Below are 17796 nucleotides of genomic sequence, written 5' to 3' on the forward strand. Positions count from 1 at the left end.
TCACAGGTCAGAAAGCCCATTAGAAGCAATATATTTTAGTAGTCTGTTGATCAAGGTAAAGGAATGCTGTAATCTGTGCCTAGAATCTATGATTCAACAACATTTTCTATCCTGATCGGATGTTGTTCTCAAGTGAATAGTGAAATAAACAATGCAGCTACTGTATAGTCCTGCTAGACAAACCTCCTTTATTTTGGGTATAGAATTGTAATTTAATAGAAATAGCCCTCTAAAACAGTTTTCTAGAATTAGGAAATTATTAATCCTGTATATTCAGAAGAAGGATAGGCAACATGATTATTCCAAATGTTTATATTACAAGTCTCACATCCTTTTTATTTTCCATGCTGGCTTAGATACTGTATAGCATTCAGATAGCATCCAGGTGCTTAGTCTTGTTGTAGAGTTAAGCACTGCAAAATTTTAAAGTTACGGCTCAAAGGAATTGACACTGCTGGTTATCTAAGTGCAAAAGTATAGGAGGAATAACGGAAATAAGTTGACCACTGTTGCTCAAAGTGGAACAGGGCTTAAGCAGCAACCAGGCTCTGCCCAGGCTAAAGCAAACAACTACCATTGTTATCATTAGACCACACATTCAGTATCAGTGGACTAGATTATCTGTTTATTCTAGTGTACATAAAAAAGAGAACAAGTTCTGAACTGTATGGAGAAGGGGCATCACTGTAAAAATCTTTTAGAGTCAAAACTTGACTCTTCAAAAAAAAGTTGAGAAAGCATTTATTCATGTTGAAAGAAATTTGAAGTGAGATTGGCCAAGGATTAAGTTTAGAACACAATGTGAGAAGGTTTCTTAGATCACACCCATATTTGCAATGGTTGACTAAAAATTCTGCATACAACACTCCTGTGTTCATGATATAATTCTTGATCAGCGGGGATTTCTCTAGAGAAGTAAAGACTGTATGAAAACACAAAAACAGAGAGAAAGAACATGCTGTGACAGCAGTTGTCAAAGTTTGAGAAAACAACAACAAAAGGAAATATTTAATTTACACTAAAACCAAAATGTGGAAATAATTAACCAAAGAATCATGAAGGATGCTTGAAAGCTTTGTTTTTCAGCTTTCTTTCAGAAGGGTAAGTGACAACAGTCTCCCAGCCTTCAGCTACTAAATCAGAAACTCCATTACAAACCTTTGTGTGAGGACACAAGATTCAAATGATAGTCTTTTCTCAAACTTCAACTTTCTCATAATATCTTTGGATTTAATCCCTTATTATATCTAACCTATGTAGGTATAGCTTTCTATATTAATATCTTCTCTTGTTATCCCTGGTTCACACTCACTCAAAACTACACATTAGATATATGGTAATGGATGTGAAAATTAGGTGATGGAATTGTTTATTTATCCATATAAAAATGTAATGTTCTTGAAGAAATACTTTGCACTGTAAATACAGAAAGTCATTAATGATCTATTGTCATCTCAGTAGAGGACATGTGGTGCAGCTCTGATTATGAGATTGCCAAAGTTTTGAAATAATTTAATTCTCCTTTTTTTTTCTAGCATTACCAGAACGTTTGCGTCAGGTAAAACTGAAAAAGTGATATTTCAGGCACTTAAAGAATTGGGTCTTCCCAGTGGAAAGGTATTTAAATTTAATTTTCAAGAATTAAGGGTTTCAAGATGGGTGTTATAAGCCTAAAACAGTTAATGGTTACAGTTGATTATTCAGTATCACTTCAAATTTGTCCATTGTTAACAATTATAATTAGAATATTTTAATGCAGTAGCTATATACTACACACATAAAATAATGTAATTATTGTTACAGTTATACAGAACTATTTCCAGATTATTTTTTTAGTCAAATAACATTAAATTATTTGCTTCCATCCATAATGAATATATTATAAATTCTTCCATTCAAGTCAGTTCTTATCCAATCCGGTACATATTAAGTTTATTTTACTTTCAGAATGATGAAATAGAGCCTTCAGCTTTTACTTTTGAGAAGTTTTATGAACTAACCCAGAAGATATGTCCTCGTACCGATATAGAGGAGCTTTTTAGAAAAATGTAAGTTACGCTACATAATAAACTTAATTTTAATATTACTTAATCTGAAGATAATGCTATTGTGTAGTGTTTCTATCAATTATTCAAGTCAATTATTTTCTCCAAAGGTTTAACTCAATGTTCCGATACAGGTTTTCAGGATCTTCTGATTTAAAGAAACACTTTCGTTTTTAAATTGGCTTTACTAACCTATAATATTAACTTGCTATTATAAGGTTACTAACACAATATATGAACTAATTAGGTTAAAAAAGTCTTAACATCTGAAGTTTCATGCACTAAGTTATTAATGTGGAAGACTTACATGTTGAATTGCTTCTTTCTTTAATCTGTTAAATCGGGGGCATAGAGAGAAGGAGCTATTTTGTAGCAAGCATAGTCAATATCACTTATTAGTGCTGATTTTGAAAATGCAGCTTAGGTCTGTTAAAGAATATTAGATCAATGTTGGGAATATAAAAAAATGTCAACATGTAAATCATACCTGCTGTAGGATCTTACATGAAAACTTACATTTTTTTCTAATAAATTTCTTTTCAGCAATGGAGACAAAACAGATTATTTAACGGTAGACCAATTAGTGAGCTTTCTAAATGAAGTAAGCTTTTTCATACATTAACTACCTTACAAGTCTGTCTGCAGTGGCTTGCTTCTCCCAGTCATATCATTGCATGATCCATGCTATCATTCGCTGTGCTTCTGATCTGCTGGTCTTTCCGTTTTGGCAAGACTGCAGGTGCAAAAATCAGCTCCAACTTGATGCATTCTCCTGTTCTCTTTTTGTTGGCTTTGCAACATGCTTGCATTGATTATTTGCTGTATTGTGTAGATGCTCTGTGTGTGGTTGTTTTGTTTCTATTTCATATGTTGTCTTAACCAAATGATTTGAAATCTTTTTCATTTTTTAGGAATTTAGTCCTTCTAAATATTGAGGAGGTGGTGGCAGGGAAATTGGGCTTCTCTCTGTAGTATCTAGAATGTTTCATTTTGATTGTTGTTTTTCTAAGGTTTACACATATGACATGGCTGTCTACAGAATGCTTGCATTTCTATTGTAGGTAGTATGTCAATAGTATGAAGTTCCTTAGATTTTAGATATGCTTTCTACGCGATACCAAAATACACAGTATTTTTAAAATTAGATACTCAATGGAGAATTCTTTGTGGTAAGATTTTATAATTCTTTTTATTAAACGGTTGACGTTCAGTATTTCTTTATTTAGTCCCGTAGATTGTACAAGCAACATTGTTCGTATTTTGAATAATGTGTGTAAACCAGTTGTCTCAATTGGCTTGATTAGATATTTCTTCAGTGTTCCTTGACAGTGCAAAGTAAGTCAATAAACCTCCTTAAGGTTTCTTTCCTGGGGATGAAATTTAAGAAATCAGCATTGGTAAGGATTCATGCCACTATCAACAAATGCTTTCTGCCTTTTTTCCTTTCCAAGTTCCTCTCATTTGGTGACAGAAAAGAATTATTTCATAATAGCCAGTTTATAATACTATTCTGATGTAGTTGATCGTATTTTTGTCTGTCATGGGGTTACTCTGAGGAGACCATCCACTCTTGCTTACAAGTCTCTCCCACACTAAAATAGGAAAATCTTCAGCAGCAAATTTAATTTTTTCAAAATATCAGTTTTGAGGTTTGTATTTTTGTAAAATGCTTACCTTAAGAAAGGGAAAGAGAAACCTCCAGAAGACAAAAAAGCATGATAGCAATTAGCAAAAAACTATATTTTGCTCTTGGTAGTATTGGTTAAATTTTCCTGTTGTACTGCTTCATACAGCAACTGTTCAAATTGTGATGAAATTTTTCACAGTGATGAAAAAGTAGCTTTGCAACTAATTCTTGCATATACATCCTTTGTAAATCTATAAAACAAAGAAAGCTGAAGTAAGATAATAAGTTACTGTTTCGCTTAGCAACTGCTTCACATAACAACCAAATTGCCAGTCCCAGTTGTGGTTGCTAAACAAGAATTACCTGTACAAATATGTCAGCAAATTGGTTGTTTTCATTAAAGGTGAATTGAGAAATTTCTTTGCTACGCTATTACCAGCTTTTGCCTTCTGATAGGAAAATGACTAAACTTCTGCATCTCTCATTTTCTCTGCAATTTTTTGGCCCAGTTGCATAATTTTTATTAGGAAATGATCTAATGTTTATTTGTCTTTGTACTAGTGCCTTACTAGCAATTTTAGGAATGGATCATCAAGAAATGAGATTCATAAATTCATATATCTAACCAGACTGGTCATTAGCGATGACAAAAGAAAACAACGTATAGCAACTTATGGAATTCATTACCATAAATGTAGAGATGGTCACTATCTTTCAGAGTGAATTATTAAAATGCATGAAGGATTTGCATTAGTACTATGAGATATGACTACAGCTCTTAGTTCATGTATTATATTAGACATGATTTCTGATTATGACTTGTTGAACAACTCATAGTGAAATTTTTATTTAATTGCAAATACCGTATATACTCGAATATAAGCCGATCCGAGTATAAGCCGAGGTCCCCAATTTTACCCCAAAAAACTGGGGTAAACTGGGGACTCGAGTATAAGCCGAGGGTGGGAAATGAGGCAGCTACCGGTCGGGGAAACCCTCCCTCCCTCAGCCGAGAAGGCTGGCGGCTCCCCCGCCCCGCCCTCTCACTGCACCGGCAGGGCTTCCCCGCGCTAATGCAAAAGCCCGCCAAGTTTGCTCCGTGTGAAAAAAAGAAAAAAAAACAAACTCGAGTATAAGCCGTATATACTCGAGTATAAGCCGAGGGGACGTTTTTCAGCACAAAAAACATGCTGAAAAACTCGGCTTATACTCGAGTATATACGGTATATAAGGGCACACACAATTACTAAATGAAGTAAATTTCATATATCATGCTATGCCAGGAATAAGCTTTATTCCTTAGTATAATGACTAAAAGTCAGCCTCTGATATCTCAGTTGCTGATCCTAAGAGTTGCAGAACTCAAAAATACTTTTTTGACCATAACTGAGAAAACGCGCTGACCTTTATATAGACTTTCCATTTGATCCATCAGAACTGATGCAGTTTAAATTTGAGGAGTAGAAAGATTGTTCAAATATGACACTATAAGAATCCAAGAGAAAGAGAAATTTGGGGGAATTGTTTCCATGTATTTTGATTCCACCTTTCTTCTCTATAATTCTGCATTGGTAATTTGAAATAGTATATTAAGACTTCATATATAATGTAAAGAGCAGGTAGATTGTTAATATGTACTGAAACCACCTTCTTTGTTTTGCCACTGATTTTGGATGTTGCACTGAAACACACGTTGCAAAGCTATTCACTGTACATGTTGGAGAATATGGTTTTGTGGTTGGATTGTGAAGTTGCATCCTCTTTTTCAATAATGCTTGCATTAAATAATGCTTGCTTCTAACAGCTTTTATATTTCATTAGTTTTAGGTTGCCTATTAAACAGCTGACTAGTTTTAGTATAATTATCCAGTACAGTGAATTAAATTAAAACAGTTCATCTAGTATACATTTACAGTATTTGGAGCATAGATTAAGAGATTATGATTTGCAATATGTGATTGCATTTTTAATAGTATGGGAGCAGACAAAGAATGTTTTCAGTAGAAAGAAAAGTCATTTATTTGTTTAACATTGGCTATTGCTAGATGTTACAGAAAATGCCCAGAATATTTTAGAAATTTAGAAGTTCCATGTAGCATATTGGCAAGGAAAAAAGTGTTGTCTGACAACATAGGAGGCTCTATATTCCATCTTTAAATCTCTTTATTTTTAAGTCCCCAATGAAAGGCTTATCTGCACAGAAGGATTTATTTTGCTTGCATTTGTATTTATGTTATTTATAACAGCAGATCAAGCAGGAACTGTAGAACACTCTACTACATAACTTTTCTGTTGTACAACTTCTTTTTAGCATTTAATCTGAAGCTTGACTAGTATTTTAGGAAAGGACTGAATCAGACTTGTTTGTGAGTATGTTTGATTAGGATTGGGCTGAGCGGAAGGTAACAGAATGTAGTTTCTGTTAATCTTGTGAGGTAGTTGTAGACCAGAAACACAACTAAGAAGTACTGGTTTTATCTTTATTATAAGGTTACAGAATAGATTTGCAAGTTAAACAGAATCTTACACGTCTGAAAATACCCTTCCCTTCTTTCACTTTTACTCTCCCAGAAACCAGGAAGGATAATTTCTTTGACACTTTTGCCACCCTTCCTCTTTTGAACTCAAAAGTTATAGTTGTTCAAAAAAGCATTTATAGAAAAGTGTAAAAAGTTACAGTTGTTTCCAATCTAGACAAATTCTCATCCTGTCTAGAAATTCCCTGAGGCAAGCCTAGGTTGGTAAGAACAATTTTGAGTCTGCTCATATTTCATTACTTAGGAAGCTGCTTCAATCTGAAGTTCTGGTAGATTATCTTCCTTCCTTCCTTCCTTCCTTCCTTCCTTCCTTCCTTCCTTCCTTCCTTCCTTCCTTCCATCCATCCATCCATCCATCCATCCATCCATCCATCCATCCATCCAAACTGTATAGCTGCCCATCTCATGGCAGTGAATCTGGGTGGGTGTACAAAAATTAAAACATACAAGAAAAAAATCCAAACAATAAATGTCCAGGGTCACAAAAATCATTCCAATCACAAAAAAATAATTTAAAAAGTCAATCAATGGGCATGTTACTCAGTTGCGTGGCCAAAATGCCAGAGACGACACTCAGATCTAAATGCTGATAGGGCTGTGGCCATTTGGATCCCTTTAGATGCTACTTGAACAAAAGGAATCTCAACTCCCATAAACTAAATGATGAATGATGAACTGATCTAGAATTTAGTAAAATGGAAACAAATATTTAATGAATGGAAGGTATTTATTACTATGATGAATGTGGTAACAACATATTAAGGGCCGGTTTAGCTCTGCCTGGTAAGGCCTGTTATTAAGAACACAAAGCCTGCAATTACTGCAGGTTCGAGCCCGGCCCAAGGTTGACTCAGCCTTCCATCCTTTATAAGGTAGGTAAAATGAGGACCCAGATTGTTGGGGGGGCAATAAGTTGACTTTGTAAATATATACAAATAGAATGAGACTATTGCCCTATACATTGTAAGCCGCCCTGAGTCTTCGGAGAAGGGCGGGGTATAAATGTAAACAAAAAAAATAAAAAAATAAAAAATAAAAAAAAATATTTTACTCTTATTTAAATATGTTACATATAACAAGGATTTATGAAATTGTTTTAAATATTAAAACAAAAAAGAATAAGGGCGGTGACAATCTATATCAGAGGTCTCCAACTTTGGCAATTAAGCCTGGTGGACTTCAACTCCCAGAATTCCCCAGCCAGCAAAGCTTGAAGTCTGCCAGGCTTAAAGTTGCCAAGGTTGGAGACCCCTGATCTATATAGTAGTAACAAATAACCTTTGTTATTTGTCCATATCCTTTAAATCAGTGGTTCTCAATCTTTATAGTGCTGTGACCCCTTTAATACAATTCCCCACGATGTAGCGACCCCTTTAATACAATTCCCCATGATGTGGCGACCCCAACAATAAAATTATTTTTGTTTTGAATTTATCGCACCTGAAGCCGTATTGGCTAGCGATCTGAACTGCTTGCGATTGCCTTGAGGACGGAGGCATTAAAGCAGAGACTCGTCCCCTATTAAGTTTATCGCGCCTGAAGCCAGATTAGGCTAGCGATTGGGAGTGATTGCAGCTGGCTTGAGAGGGAGACATCAGAGCAAAGATTTCTCTCTTTTTTAATTCATCGTGCCTGAAGCCGAATTCGGCTAGCGATTTGAAGAGTCTGCAGCTGGCTTGTGGAGTCAACTATTGGAGCGCGATTCTTCAACTCGCAAGTATACTTCCCATATTTCCGATGGTCTTAGGCGACCCCTGGCAAATCGTCATTCGACCCCCAACGGGGTCCCGACCTACAGGTTGAGAATCGCTGCTTTAAATGGACAAAATAATCACAGAGCAACAATTTTTGAACCAAGGTATCTCAAATGGGCTAATTTACAGAATGTGTCCAGATCTGGGACCCACGAGTCCCATGGAATTGAACTTTGGCAAATTTTATAAAACAGTTCTATGACATAATACAAAATGTCATTGAACATAGACCATTCAACATGGGCTATTTTAAAGACAGATGCCTGTCTGAATGTATCTCAAATTTTCCAATGAAGGCAGTAGATTAGATGTTTTTTTATTGTTGAAGGCATTGAGGAAATCTGGTAAGGAAATATCTCTGAAAGGATGACCCAGCAGGTCACCAGTTGTTTAGAGTATTTCACTAATTTCAAAAAGTGATTGATCGACTAACAACAGATCCCACCTCCTCCCCAATCTGCCCCTCCTCATTTTTAATTAGATCATAATGTTTGGTTTGTTTTAATTTATTTGTTTTGTCTCTCTCTCTCTCTTGTGTATATAGATGAGATAGAGATATAGGTATAGAAATGGAGATGGAGATAGAGATATCATTTATGATTGTAAGCTTCCCAGAGTTCTCCTGTGGTAAGATGGGCAGCCAATGAATTTTATAAATAAATAAATAGGACCATTATCTGTCAGTTACTAAGTAATATAGAAATTGATTTTGAGTCAGGTATTTTAAACAATAAAGGGTATAATCTTTAACAGAAGAATTTGTTTATTGTTATATAAGACACATCATTTTTTATTCAGACAGGAGTGATAAATATTGGTGATATATACCCATAGTTCCAAGTTTCTGTGCTCTTATTAGTTTAGAAGTAAATTAACTGAACCTATTTATTGAATGCCAAGAATTCTTTAAACATTCATTGCCACCTGTCCTGTACAATTTCACTTTCCTTTCTTTACACATTTCCCCTTCATATATGAATAGTCATATTTTAATCCATAATTACCCAAATGTGGGAATTTCAAAAGCATTTTAGTTCAAGGCTGAGATATGGAGTATTTTATTAATGAATTATGATGTGGGCAGTAATGTAGATAAATGATTCTTATTGCATGAATTTGTTTTTTTGTGAACATTTGTAGTCATTGTAGTCATTTATACTAGCATACCATTAGAGCACAGAATTATACAGAACATGAAATAAAAATAATTTGCTTGTAAAAATGTAGATTTAAAAAAAAAGATCAAGAAAAAAAAATTAGAAGTCTAATTGACTTTAAAAGCAAGCCCCTCCTGAATATTACTTGCATTGATGAAAGATTTGTAGAAGCAAGGCAGCATGTAGTAATTTTCATCAGTCTTGTTTTTTCTTACCTTAGCATCAACGAGATCCTCGGCTGAATGAAATTTTATTTCCATTCTTTGATCCAAAAAGAGCGATGCAGATAATTGAAATATATGAACCAGATGAAGATTTGAAAAAGAAAGGTAAAAAGAAGAGGTGGATGTCAATCATTTCTGTTAAAATGTCCAGTTGCTTGTTGTCAGCTACTCTGTACATAGGCCATCTTAATTTTTGTTTCATTGTAGATTACATTGTAAAATGAGGACCCAGATTGTTGGGGCAATATGCTGATTACAGCAAACTGCTCAGAGAGTGTTGTAAAGCACTGTAGAATGATGTATGAGTCCAAGAGCTATACTTCAGGGTTTTTCAGTGTTGGCAACTTTAAAATGTGTGGACTTCAATCCCCCAACCAGCCACATGTCTTAAAGTTGCCAAGATTGAAAAACACCAATATACTTTGTCCATCTTTTAAGAGTCTGTGAGGCATTCAGTTAGGCTATTGTTTTGCTGTTTGCACTGACTGTCAGTATACTGTATTTCCGATCTCCATTTAAAGTGCTGGTCTGGTTGTAATCTTTAAAGTCCTAAATGGCTTGTGATCCTAACCAATAGTTTTGTCTTCTATTGCAGATAACACTCTAAGCAGAAGGATAAATTGATTTGATTACCAAAGTGTCTTTTATTTCTATAACTGATCAAACATTTCTTGGCTAGGGGGCTTTTCCTTAAAAATAGAGGCAAATGGAGATGGACTGGTTTGTTCCATAATCCTGGAACTTCCTGTATGTATCCTGCCTCTTTAAATGAGCAAACTGTCTTTGAGTAACTCTGGTTCTATTTCTAGGAAAAGCTGGATACCCTTCATAACACAATCAGGAATCAAGAAACCCTCCACTTGTCTTCTTCATCAAATTGCTATCTCAGATTAAGGGAATGAACTAGGAGCCTTTATTCTAACATTGTGTATTGTTCATTTCAGGTGTCATGTCAAGTGATGGGTTTTGCCGGTACTTAATGTCAGATGAGAATGCCCCTGTCTTCCTAGACCGTTTAGAGCTCTATCAAGAGATGGAACAACCTCTGGCTCACTATTTTATTAGCTCTTCCCACAACACATATCTCACAGGAAGGCAGTTTGGTGGAAAGTCATCAGTGGAGATGTACAGACAAGTCCTCTTGGCTGGATGCAGGTGAGATGTGCTTAAGAGAGGCTAAAACTCTAATTCAGTAAATTTAATTTGCCATCAGATTTGATGATTGAGGGAATCTGCATGCATATATGTTGCATATATATATATTTGTTTTCTGAGGTTTTCGCGGGTGTTTGTATGTAGGTCTTTGGTTATTCGAGTTTTCTCCCGCGTAAAATTGGAAGTGTCTTGGCGACGTTTCGATGAAGTGTGTGTATATATATATATATATATATATATGTTGAAAACCTATTAATAGGATTTCTAGAAATATATCTCAATATCTTGAAAGAAATTATGGGACAAACAGCACAATAAGGATTAGGTTTCTTAAAAAACAATCTGAATGCTGGCTCCTTTGATTATAGGTTACCAGCAAATAATAAATTACACTGAAGTCACATGTATTTCATTTTGGTACATATAAACTATTTTAATTACCTGCAAATTAAATCTGATGAAATTGCAAATCCAGCTAAGAAAATAGATTTCCATTTCTTAATCCCTTTCTTTCAGATGATGTGCAAAACTATAGCACCGTGATGGCGAACTTATGGCACACATGCCACAGGTGGCACGCGTAGCCATATCGGTGGGTACGTGAGCTCGACCGGAAGTTGGCAAATGGGCTGTTTTTGGCCTCCGGGAGTGGTGGTGGTGGGGAAGGCCGTTTTCACCCTCCCCTGATTACTAGAAAGGCTCTGAAAGCTTGAGGAGAGAGAAAAACGGGCCTACCGTGCCATCACGTGCCAGGAGCGGGGCGAGGGGGGGGTCACACGCACATGGGCGGGGGCAGGGTGCACAGAATTATGGGTGTGGGCAGGTGCGTGCGTGACCCCCCCATCCCCCCCGCCGCTCCTGGTATGTGATGGCAGAAAGGTTAGCCATCACTGCTATAGCATATTTAAAATGAGTACTTACCAATAATTTGAGTAGAACTATATTGTTCTTTATGACTTGACTGTTGTGACTACTGTGTTCCATTTTTCTTTCTCTTTGACTTCTAGGTGTATCGAACTTGACTGCTGGGATGGAAAAGGGGAAGATCAAGAACCAATAATAACACATGGAAAGGCCATGTGTACAGACATTCTGTTCAAAGTAACCAGTTCCTATGTGATTTTTTTTTCTTGTATATTTGCCACAGAGTCAGCTGCAAACATGCTCTTCACTATTTTATTTTAAACCTAAGCTAAATCTCTCGCTCCCCCATGATCGCATTGCTCATGTTTGAAATATTATTTGTTCTACAGTATAAAATTCATTATGATTCTGTTAGGTTTAATATTATTCTTGCTTATCAATGAAAAGGGAAGATAAAAAACGCCTTCTACGAATAAGGAATATTTGGTCTAGATTGGCCAATATGGATCAAAACATTAGTGACATGCCATCATCATCCCTCTCCATATTTCATATTGAATATTAAGATGTCTTGCCTCTTGACACTTATTTCAACTTCCCTACTGTATTTGAGAACAACAATTGCTTATGTAGCAGAAGGCAGGCATTAAAGCCAAAATTGGTGTGAAAGCTCAGTAAAGCTTTGGGAGATCCACCATTGTCTTCTGGCATCTTTTATCTGAGATGGCTGCTTTACTTGGCCTAATGACAGGACTGTCCTGAACACCATACCTCAACCACATTCAAAAATTTGAAGAATTTTGTGAAACATGACATTTAGTTTTTATGATGCTGAGCCCCAGCGAAAAGATTAAGCTCTTACTTTCTCTGTGAACATGTGTACTATATATGTATATCCATATTGAATGAGGCATTTCTCCTGTTTTTTGGTACACTCAAGAACGCAGCTGAATTTATTTTGTAATGTACACAAAACTATTTTGCTGTATTTTTAAAGGATGTGATTCAAGCCATTAAGGAAACAGCCTTTGTGACATCTGAGTATCCTGTCATCTTGTCCTTTGAAAATCACTGCAGGTATGTTATGAAGTGGTAAAGATATTTCATACTGTATTTAATTGGTGTAGCAAAAGGGAATTTATGTTAAAGTTCAAAGTAGGAACACAATTACTAATTAAGTAATTCTAGTCGCTGATAAATTTGAACTCACTCTTAAAATTTTTCTCCCATTACAAAGGTTATGTGTAACTTGTTTTACCATATAACTGAAACTGTATAAAACATATAACTGTTTTAAACGGTAATGTAATAACAATCTAATGCACTTGAAAGACATTACATATTTCAGTTTCTGTTCAGTTTTATATTTTTGATTAACAATATTTCTTTTCCAGCAAATATCAACAATACAAAATGTCAAAATACTGTGAAGATATTTTTGGAGATCTTCTCTTAAAGCAGCCACTAGAAGCACATCCAGTAAGAGTCCCCAACTGTTATGCTTAAGTATTCTTGTGGAAATGTTTGGAAATTTGATGGTAAGAGTGATGCACTCATAGTGACTAGGTAACATACCATTTGGCATGAGAGAGACTTTGAATTCTATTGCTGGTGGGGGTTTTTTTTTGCCACTTCAGTGTCCTCACATATTTTTCTAGAGCTCAGTTTCTTAATCAGATTACAGGTAACATCTGCTGTTTCATAACCCAAACTCCTTTGCTTTGTCAGCATTTCATATCTGAAACTCATCATTCCTAGATATTTATAGAAGCTCTTGCCTTCCTGCTTTATAAAGAAGTGCTTCAGGGAATACTTATTTTTACATGTGTTTTCCAATTATCAGTGGTATTTTAAAGCACACTATCTCTTCCTGTGTAATGCTCAAAACACAGTTTGATGGTTTTGATGGGGAGGGGAGAGGGAAAACATGTCCTCTGTATGTATGTTTTCACTGGTAGTTATTGTAAATGTATCCTTTCTCATAGGCCTCAGTAAATCTTTGTAGTTTGATTTTTCTAAGTTTCTCACTTTTCCCATCTTAAAAGTGTTCTGTTCTGTTTTTGCAATGCTTTGCAATTTTTTAGAAAGAAGTTTGTGCAAAAGGCAAATTTCATTTAAAATATACTGTATTTTTCGGACTATAAGACCACTTCCCCCACCCACCCACCCCAAAATGGGAGGAAATGTCTGTGCATCTTATAGACCAAATATGGGCCTGTTTTTGGTCTATTGAGCCTTCTGCACACCCCCTTTTTGCCCTCCTCAGCTCCCAGAAGCACTCTGCAGGCCAAAAAAGGGCCTTTACAAAGTGCTTCTGGAAGCTGGGGAGAGCGAAAACAGGAGGCACAGAGGATTCAGGTGGCCAAAAATGGGGCTGTTTGTGGCCTGCAAAGTGCTTCTGGGGGAGGGGAGGGCGTAAAGGGACACACGGAGGCCAAAAACTATTTTGTTTTCTTGTTTTCTTCCTCTAAGTCTAGGTGCGTCTTATAGTCTGAAAAATATGGTTATTTCTGCAGATTTTGCCTCATATATGCAGTTTTATTCATCCAGTTGCTTAATATGTTTACACATGTTCACACACATTTTTCTAAGACATTCAGTTAAAATAAACAGCAAAAAATGCCATATCTTTACCTCTTTAAGTGTTCATTTATGGTAGTACCTGTGCTTGATCCACATGACACTTAAATGCTAAAATCTCTGGCACTTAGCCAAGACTGGATGCAACCTAATCCAAAAAAAATCCCAGTATTCTAAGTAAACTATATGTCCTGGGATAGTCCTCCTTTATTGAGATGCAATATGGGTAAGGTATACAGGTAGTCCTCAACTTACAACCACAACTGAGCCCAAAATTTATGTTGTTAAGTGCGACATTTGTTAAGTGAATTTTGTCCATTTAATGACCTTTCTACCACAGTTTTTTATTTATTTATTTATTTATTTTTATTTGAACTTATATCCTGCCCTTCTCCGAAGACTCAGGGTGGCTTACAATGTGTAAGTCAGTAGTCTTCATCCATTTGTATATTTATATACAAAGTCAACTTTTATTGCCCCCAACAATCTGGGTCCTCATTTTACCTACCTTATAAAGGATGGAAGGCTGAGTCAACCTTGGGCCTGGTGGGACTTGAACTTGCAGTAATTGCAAGCAGCTATGTTAATAACAGACAGACTTAGTCCGTTGAGCCACCAGAGGCCCCCAGAGTTGTTAAGTGAATCATTGCAGTTGTTAAATTTGTAACAAAATTAAGTGAATCTGGCTTCCCCATTGACTTTGCTTGTCAGGGGGTCACAAAAGCTGTTCATATGCAACTGTCATAAATGTGAGTCAGTTGTCAAGCATCCAAATTTTGATCACATGGTTGCGGGGATGCTGCAATGGTCGCAAGTGTGAAAAATGGTCATAAGTCACTTTTTTCAACGGTGACTAAACAAACTGTTGTAAATCAAGGACCGCCTGTAATATTCTATATTTACCCTGTCCATGTTTGCCATGAATATATAAGCTAAAATGAGGCAAAAGCTTCATTGGAAGAAGCACAAAATTTGCAAAAGTGCAAGAAAACTTGCTATAAAAAATTCAGGAGGAGGAACAAGTGTTGGAGAAGCCCAGTGAAGTGGGAAGGAAAGGAAATGGAATGGACTTCTTGTAGTCTGCCAGCAGCCTACGGAGCTGGCAATGGAATCAGACAGCGATGAGGCTGAGGAAGAACATGGGCCATTCCTGAAGGCTGAGGAAGGCCCGGATGAGGGCTCTGCGTCGGAGGCAGAGGTGGGGCCAGGGCCATCGGGGAGTGATGTGGGGACTCCAGAGCCTCCAGAGGCTGACAGTAGTGAGGCAGAGGAACAGGAGGAGCCTGTTCCTAATGCAAGCATGAGAACAGCTGCCAGAAGGCAAGAGCAGCTAAAGCAAAGAAGACGGTTTGGGAGTAGGGCCAAGAGTTGATTGGCCCCTCCCATAAGGCTTAAAAGACCAGCAAAGGTGTTTGTGCTCTTCGCCGGAAAACAACGTTGATAGCTTTGTCTTGTTGCATTTGTTTCTTATTGGTGTCTTCTGAACTTTTGCCAAGGAAGGCCTTTGGCAGTTTGCCTAATTGGACCAAGGTTGGTGATAGGACTGAGGAATTGTATTGGGAGGAATTTCCTTTAATTTAGTTGGACTAAATTACTGCATTGAGAATGAGTTAATTCTCAGCTGTTCTAATAAAGTTTGTTTGCTTTTACACTGACTGAGTTTCCTATCACCTACTTGGGCCTGGGTCACAATAGGAATACAGAGGGAACGACGACTTAATCTGGAGCCGTACAGAACTCGATATTGCAATGCATTGTTGTAGAATTTGTAGAGTGGATCAGTCAAAGCATATTAAAGGCTAGCAAAACCTGCTTATGACCACTGCTTCCTAGAGGCATTTTAAATTCAAAGCAGTTTTATTTTAGTTTGTCATTTGGAAAACTACTAGGGCAGTTATGGCTAACCTTTTCTGGATTGAATGCCCAAAGCGTGTGTGCCTGCGGATAAATATGCATGAATGCGCCTGAACCCCAAAAATGCAATGTGCATGCCCCCACACATGTGCCCTACACTCCATGCATTTGCATGTGGGGCCCCCGCACGCCCCCGCCCCCCGTGCATGTGTGGCAAAGACCCGAAGACTAGCTTGCCAACGGGAGGTGCACACACATGCGCAACAGAGCTGAACTTGGGTGACGGCTCACATGCCATCAGAGAGGGCACTGCGTACCACCTCTGGCACCCGTGCCATAGGTTTTCCATCACAGTACTAGGGTGTACATGAGACCTGAGGCATAATAACCTAAGTTGTCAAATGCAAGAAGATAATTTCCTAGTTGTCTTACAGTACCCAGTTTTAAAGGGAGGAATGTTGTCGTGTCCCACTCCTCCGCTGACGGCCGGGTCAGGGAAATCCGAATCAGGCTTGCCTCTGCAGCTCTGCCAAAGTCCTAGCAAAGTCCTCAGGGCAGGCAGGAGATCAGAAAGTGACTTCAGCAAGATATGTTTAGACTTTGCCTGATTCAGAGAATGCCAGAAAGCAGATCCTTTATATAGGCCATGGGGTGTGGCTCCATGACTCAGCACTTATCCAGGCCTGCCCCTCCCTTCCTTCTGTTGCCTCCGCCTATCAAGTCTTCTGACGCGAGGGTCACTCCAGTCAGCAGCTGTTGGCAATAGACCTCCCTCAGGCTCACATGCTGTGGAGGAGGGGGAGGGGTCTAGTTGCTCCGTTTGCCTGGGCATGGAGCCAGAGCTGGGGGCTGGAGATATTTCCTCCTCTTCAGCCTGTCTGGGCATGGAGCCAGGGCTGGGGCCGGGAGGCATACTAGAACATTCCTCCGTGTTTGGAAGCAGATAAGCAGGCCCCAGCTGTGGTGAGATTGGGCGAGACACAACAAATGTATTTGTAACAGGTGTTCTGCTTGTCACAAAGAACTGTTCTTCCTTTAGGTGTCTGCGTGTGTGCATAATTGCCACCACCATAATAATTGTGAGGAAAGCAGGAACAAAAAGCAGCGGTGAGTGTATTTCCTAATTATGCCCTTTTTGCCTTTCAGCTCGAACCAGGAAGGCCCTTGCCCGCCCCAAATGATCTGAGAAAAAAGATTCTTATTAAAAATAAAAGGTTGAAACCAGAGGTGGAAAAAAGTAAGTAAAATGCATTTAAAACACCTAGTGTCTAAATCAGAGGTCTTCAAACTTGACAGCTTTAAGACTTGTGGACTTCAACTCCCAGAATTCTGGGAGTTGAAGTCCACAACTCTTAAAGCTGCCAAGTTTGAAGACCTTTGGTCTAAATGAAAAAGCACCTATTTGCTTAAATTGTGTGCTGGTAACCTCCATTGTTTCCTAATAATAGCACTTATACTACCTTGCAAACTCTTTGTGAAGTCTTGAAGGGCATCTTCTAGAGCCGTAATGGCAAATCTATGGTATGGGTGCCATAGATGGCACCCAGAGCCATATCTGTAGGTACGCGAGCGTTGCCCTAGCTCAGCTCCAGCGTGCATGAGTGCGCTGGCCAGCTGATTTTCAGGCCTTCCGGTCCCACCGGAAGTTGAGAAACGGGCCATTTCCGGCCTCTAGTAGAGGAGATGAGGAAGTCCGTTTTCACCCTCCCCAGACTCCTAGAAAGCGTCAGGAACCTGGGGAGGGCAAAAAAATGGGCCTACTGGGCCCACCATGCCATTGTGTGTCAAAACCGGGGAGAGCGTGGGGGGCACATGCGCATGCATGGGGGGGAAGGGCACATTGAATTACAGATGTGGGCACGCACGCGTGCAATCCCCCTACATTCCCCCTGCTTTTGGCACGCGATGGCAAAAAGGCTAGCCGTCACTGTTCTAGAGAATCCTACATTTTAGATTCAAAGTTTTTGCTTTTACCTTACTATCACTAGATGTATTGAAG

General features: G+C 38.0%; 1 protein-coding gene across 11 annotated transcripts in view; it reads left to right on the forward strand.

Moving 5' to 3' along the window:
- Positions 1 to 17796, forward strand: part of PLCB4 (phospholipase C beta 4) — a 199234-nt gene that overhangs the window by 135580 nt on the left and 45858 nt on the right. For all 11 annotated transcript variants that reach the window (XM_058181410.1, XM_058181322.1, XM_058181351.1 and 8 more), the window contains 9 exons: positions 1536 to 1617; positions 1948 to 2048; positions 2589 to 2646; positions 9341 to 9449; positions 10289 to 10499; positions 11507 to 11600; positions 12361 to 12440; positions 12758 to 12842; positions 16944 to 17034. In XM_058181410.1, the coding sequence (XP_058037393.1) occupies positions 1536 to 1617; positions 1948 to 2048; positions 2589 to 2646; positions 9341 to 9449; positions 10289 to 10499; positions 11507 to 11600; positions 12361 to 12440; positions 12758 to 12842; positions 16944 to 17034 (911 nt within the window). The remainder of the gene's footprint in view (positions 1 to 1535; positions 1618 to 1947; positions 2049 to 2588; positions 2647 to 9340; positions 9450 to 10288; positions 10500 to 11506; positions 11601 to 12360; positions 12441 to 12757; positions 12843 to 16943; positions 17035 to 17796) is intronic.

Source organism: Ahaetulla prasina, chromosome 1, assembly GCF_028640845.1.
Source record: "Ahaetulla prasina isolate Xishuangbanna chromosome 1, ASM2864084v1, whole genome shotgun sequence".
In the NCBI taxonomy this organism is placed as follows: domain Eukaryota; kingdom Metazoa; phylum Chordata; class Lepidosauria; order Squamata; family Colubridae; genus Ahaetulla; species Ahaetulla prasina.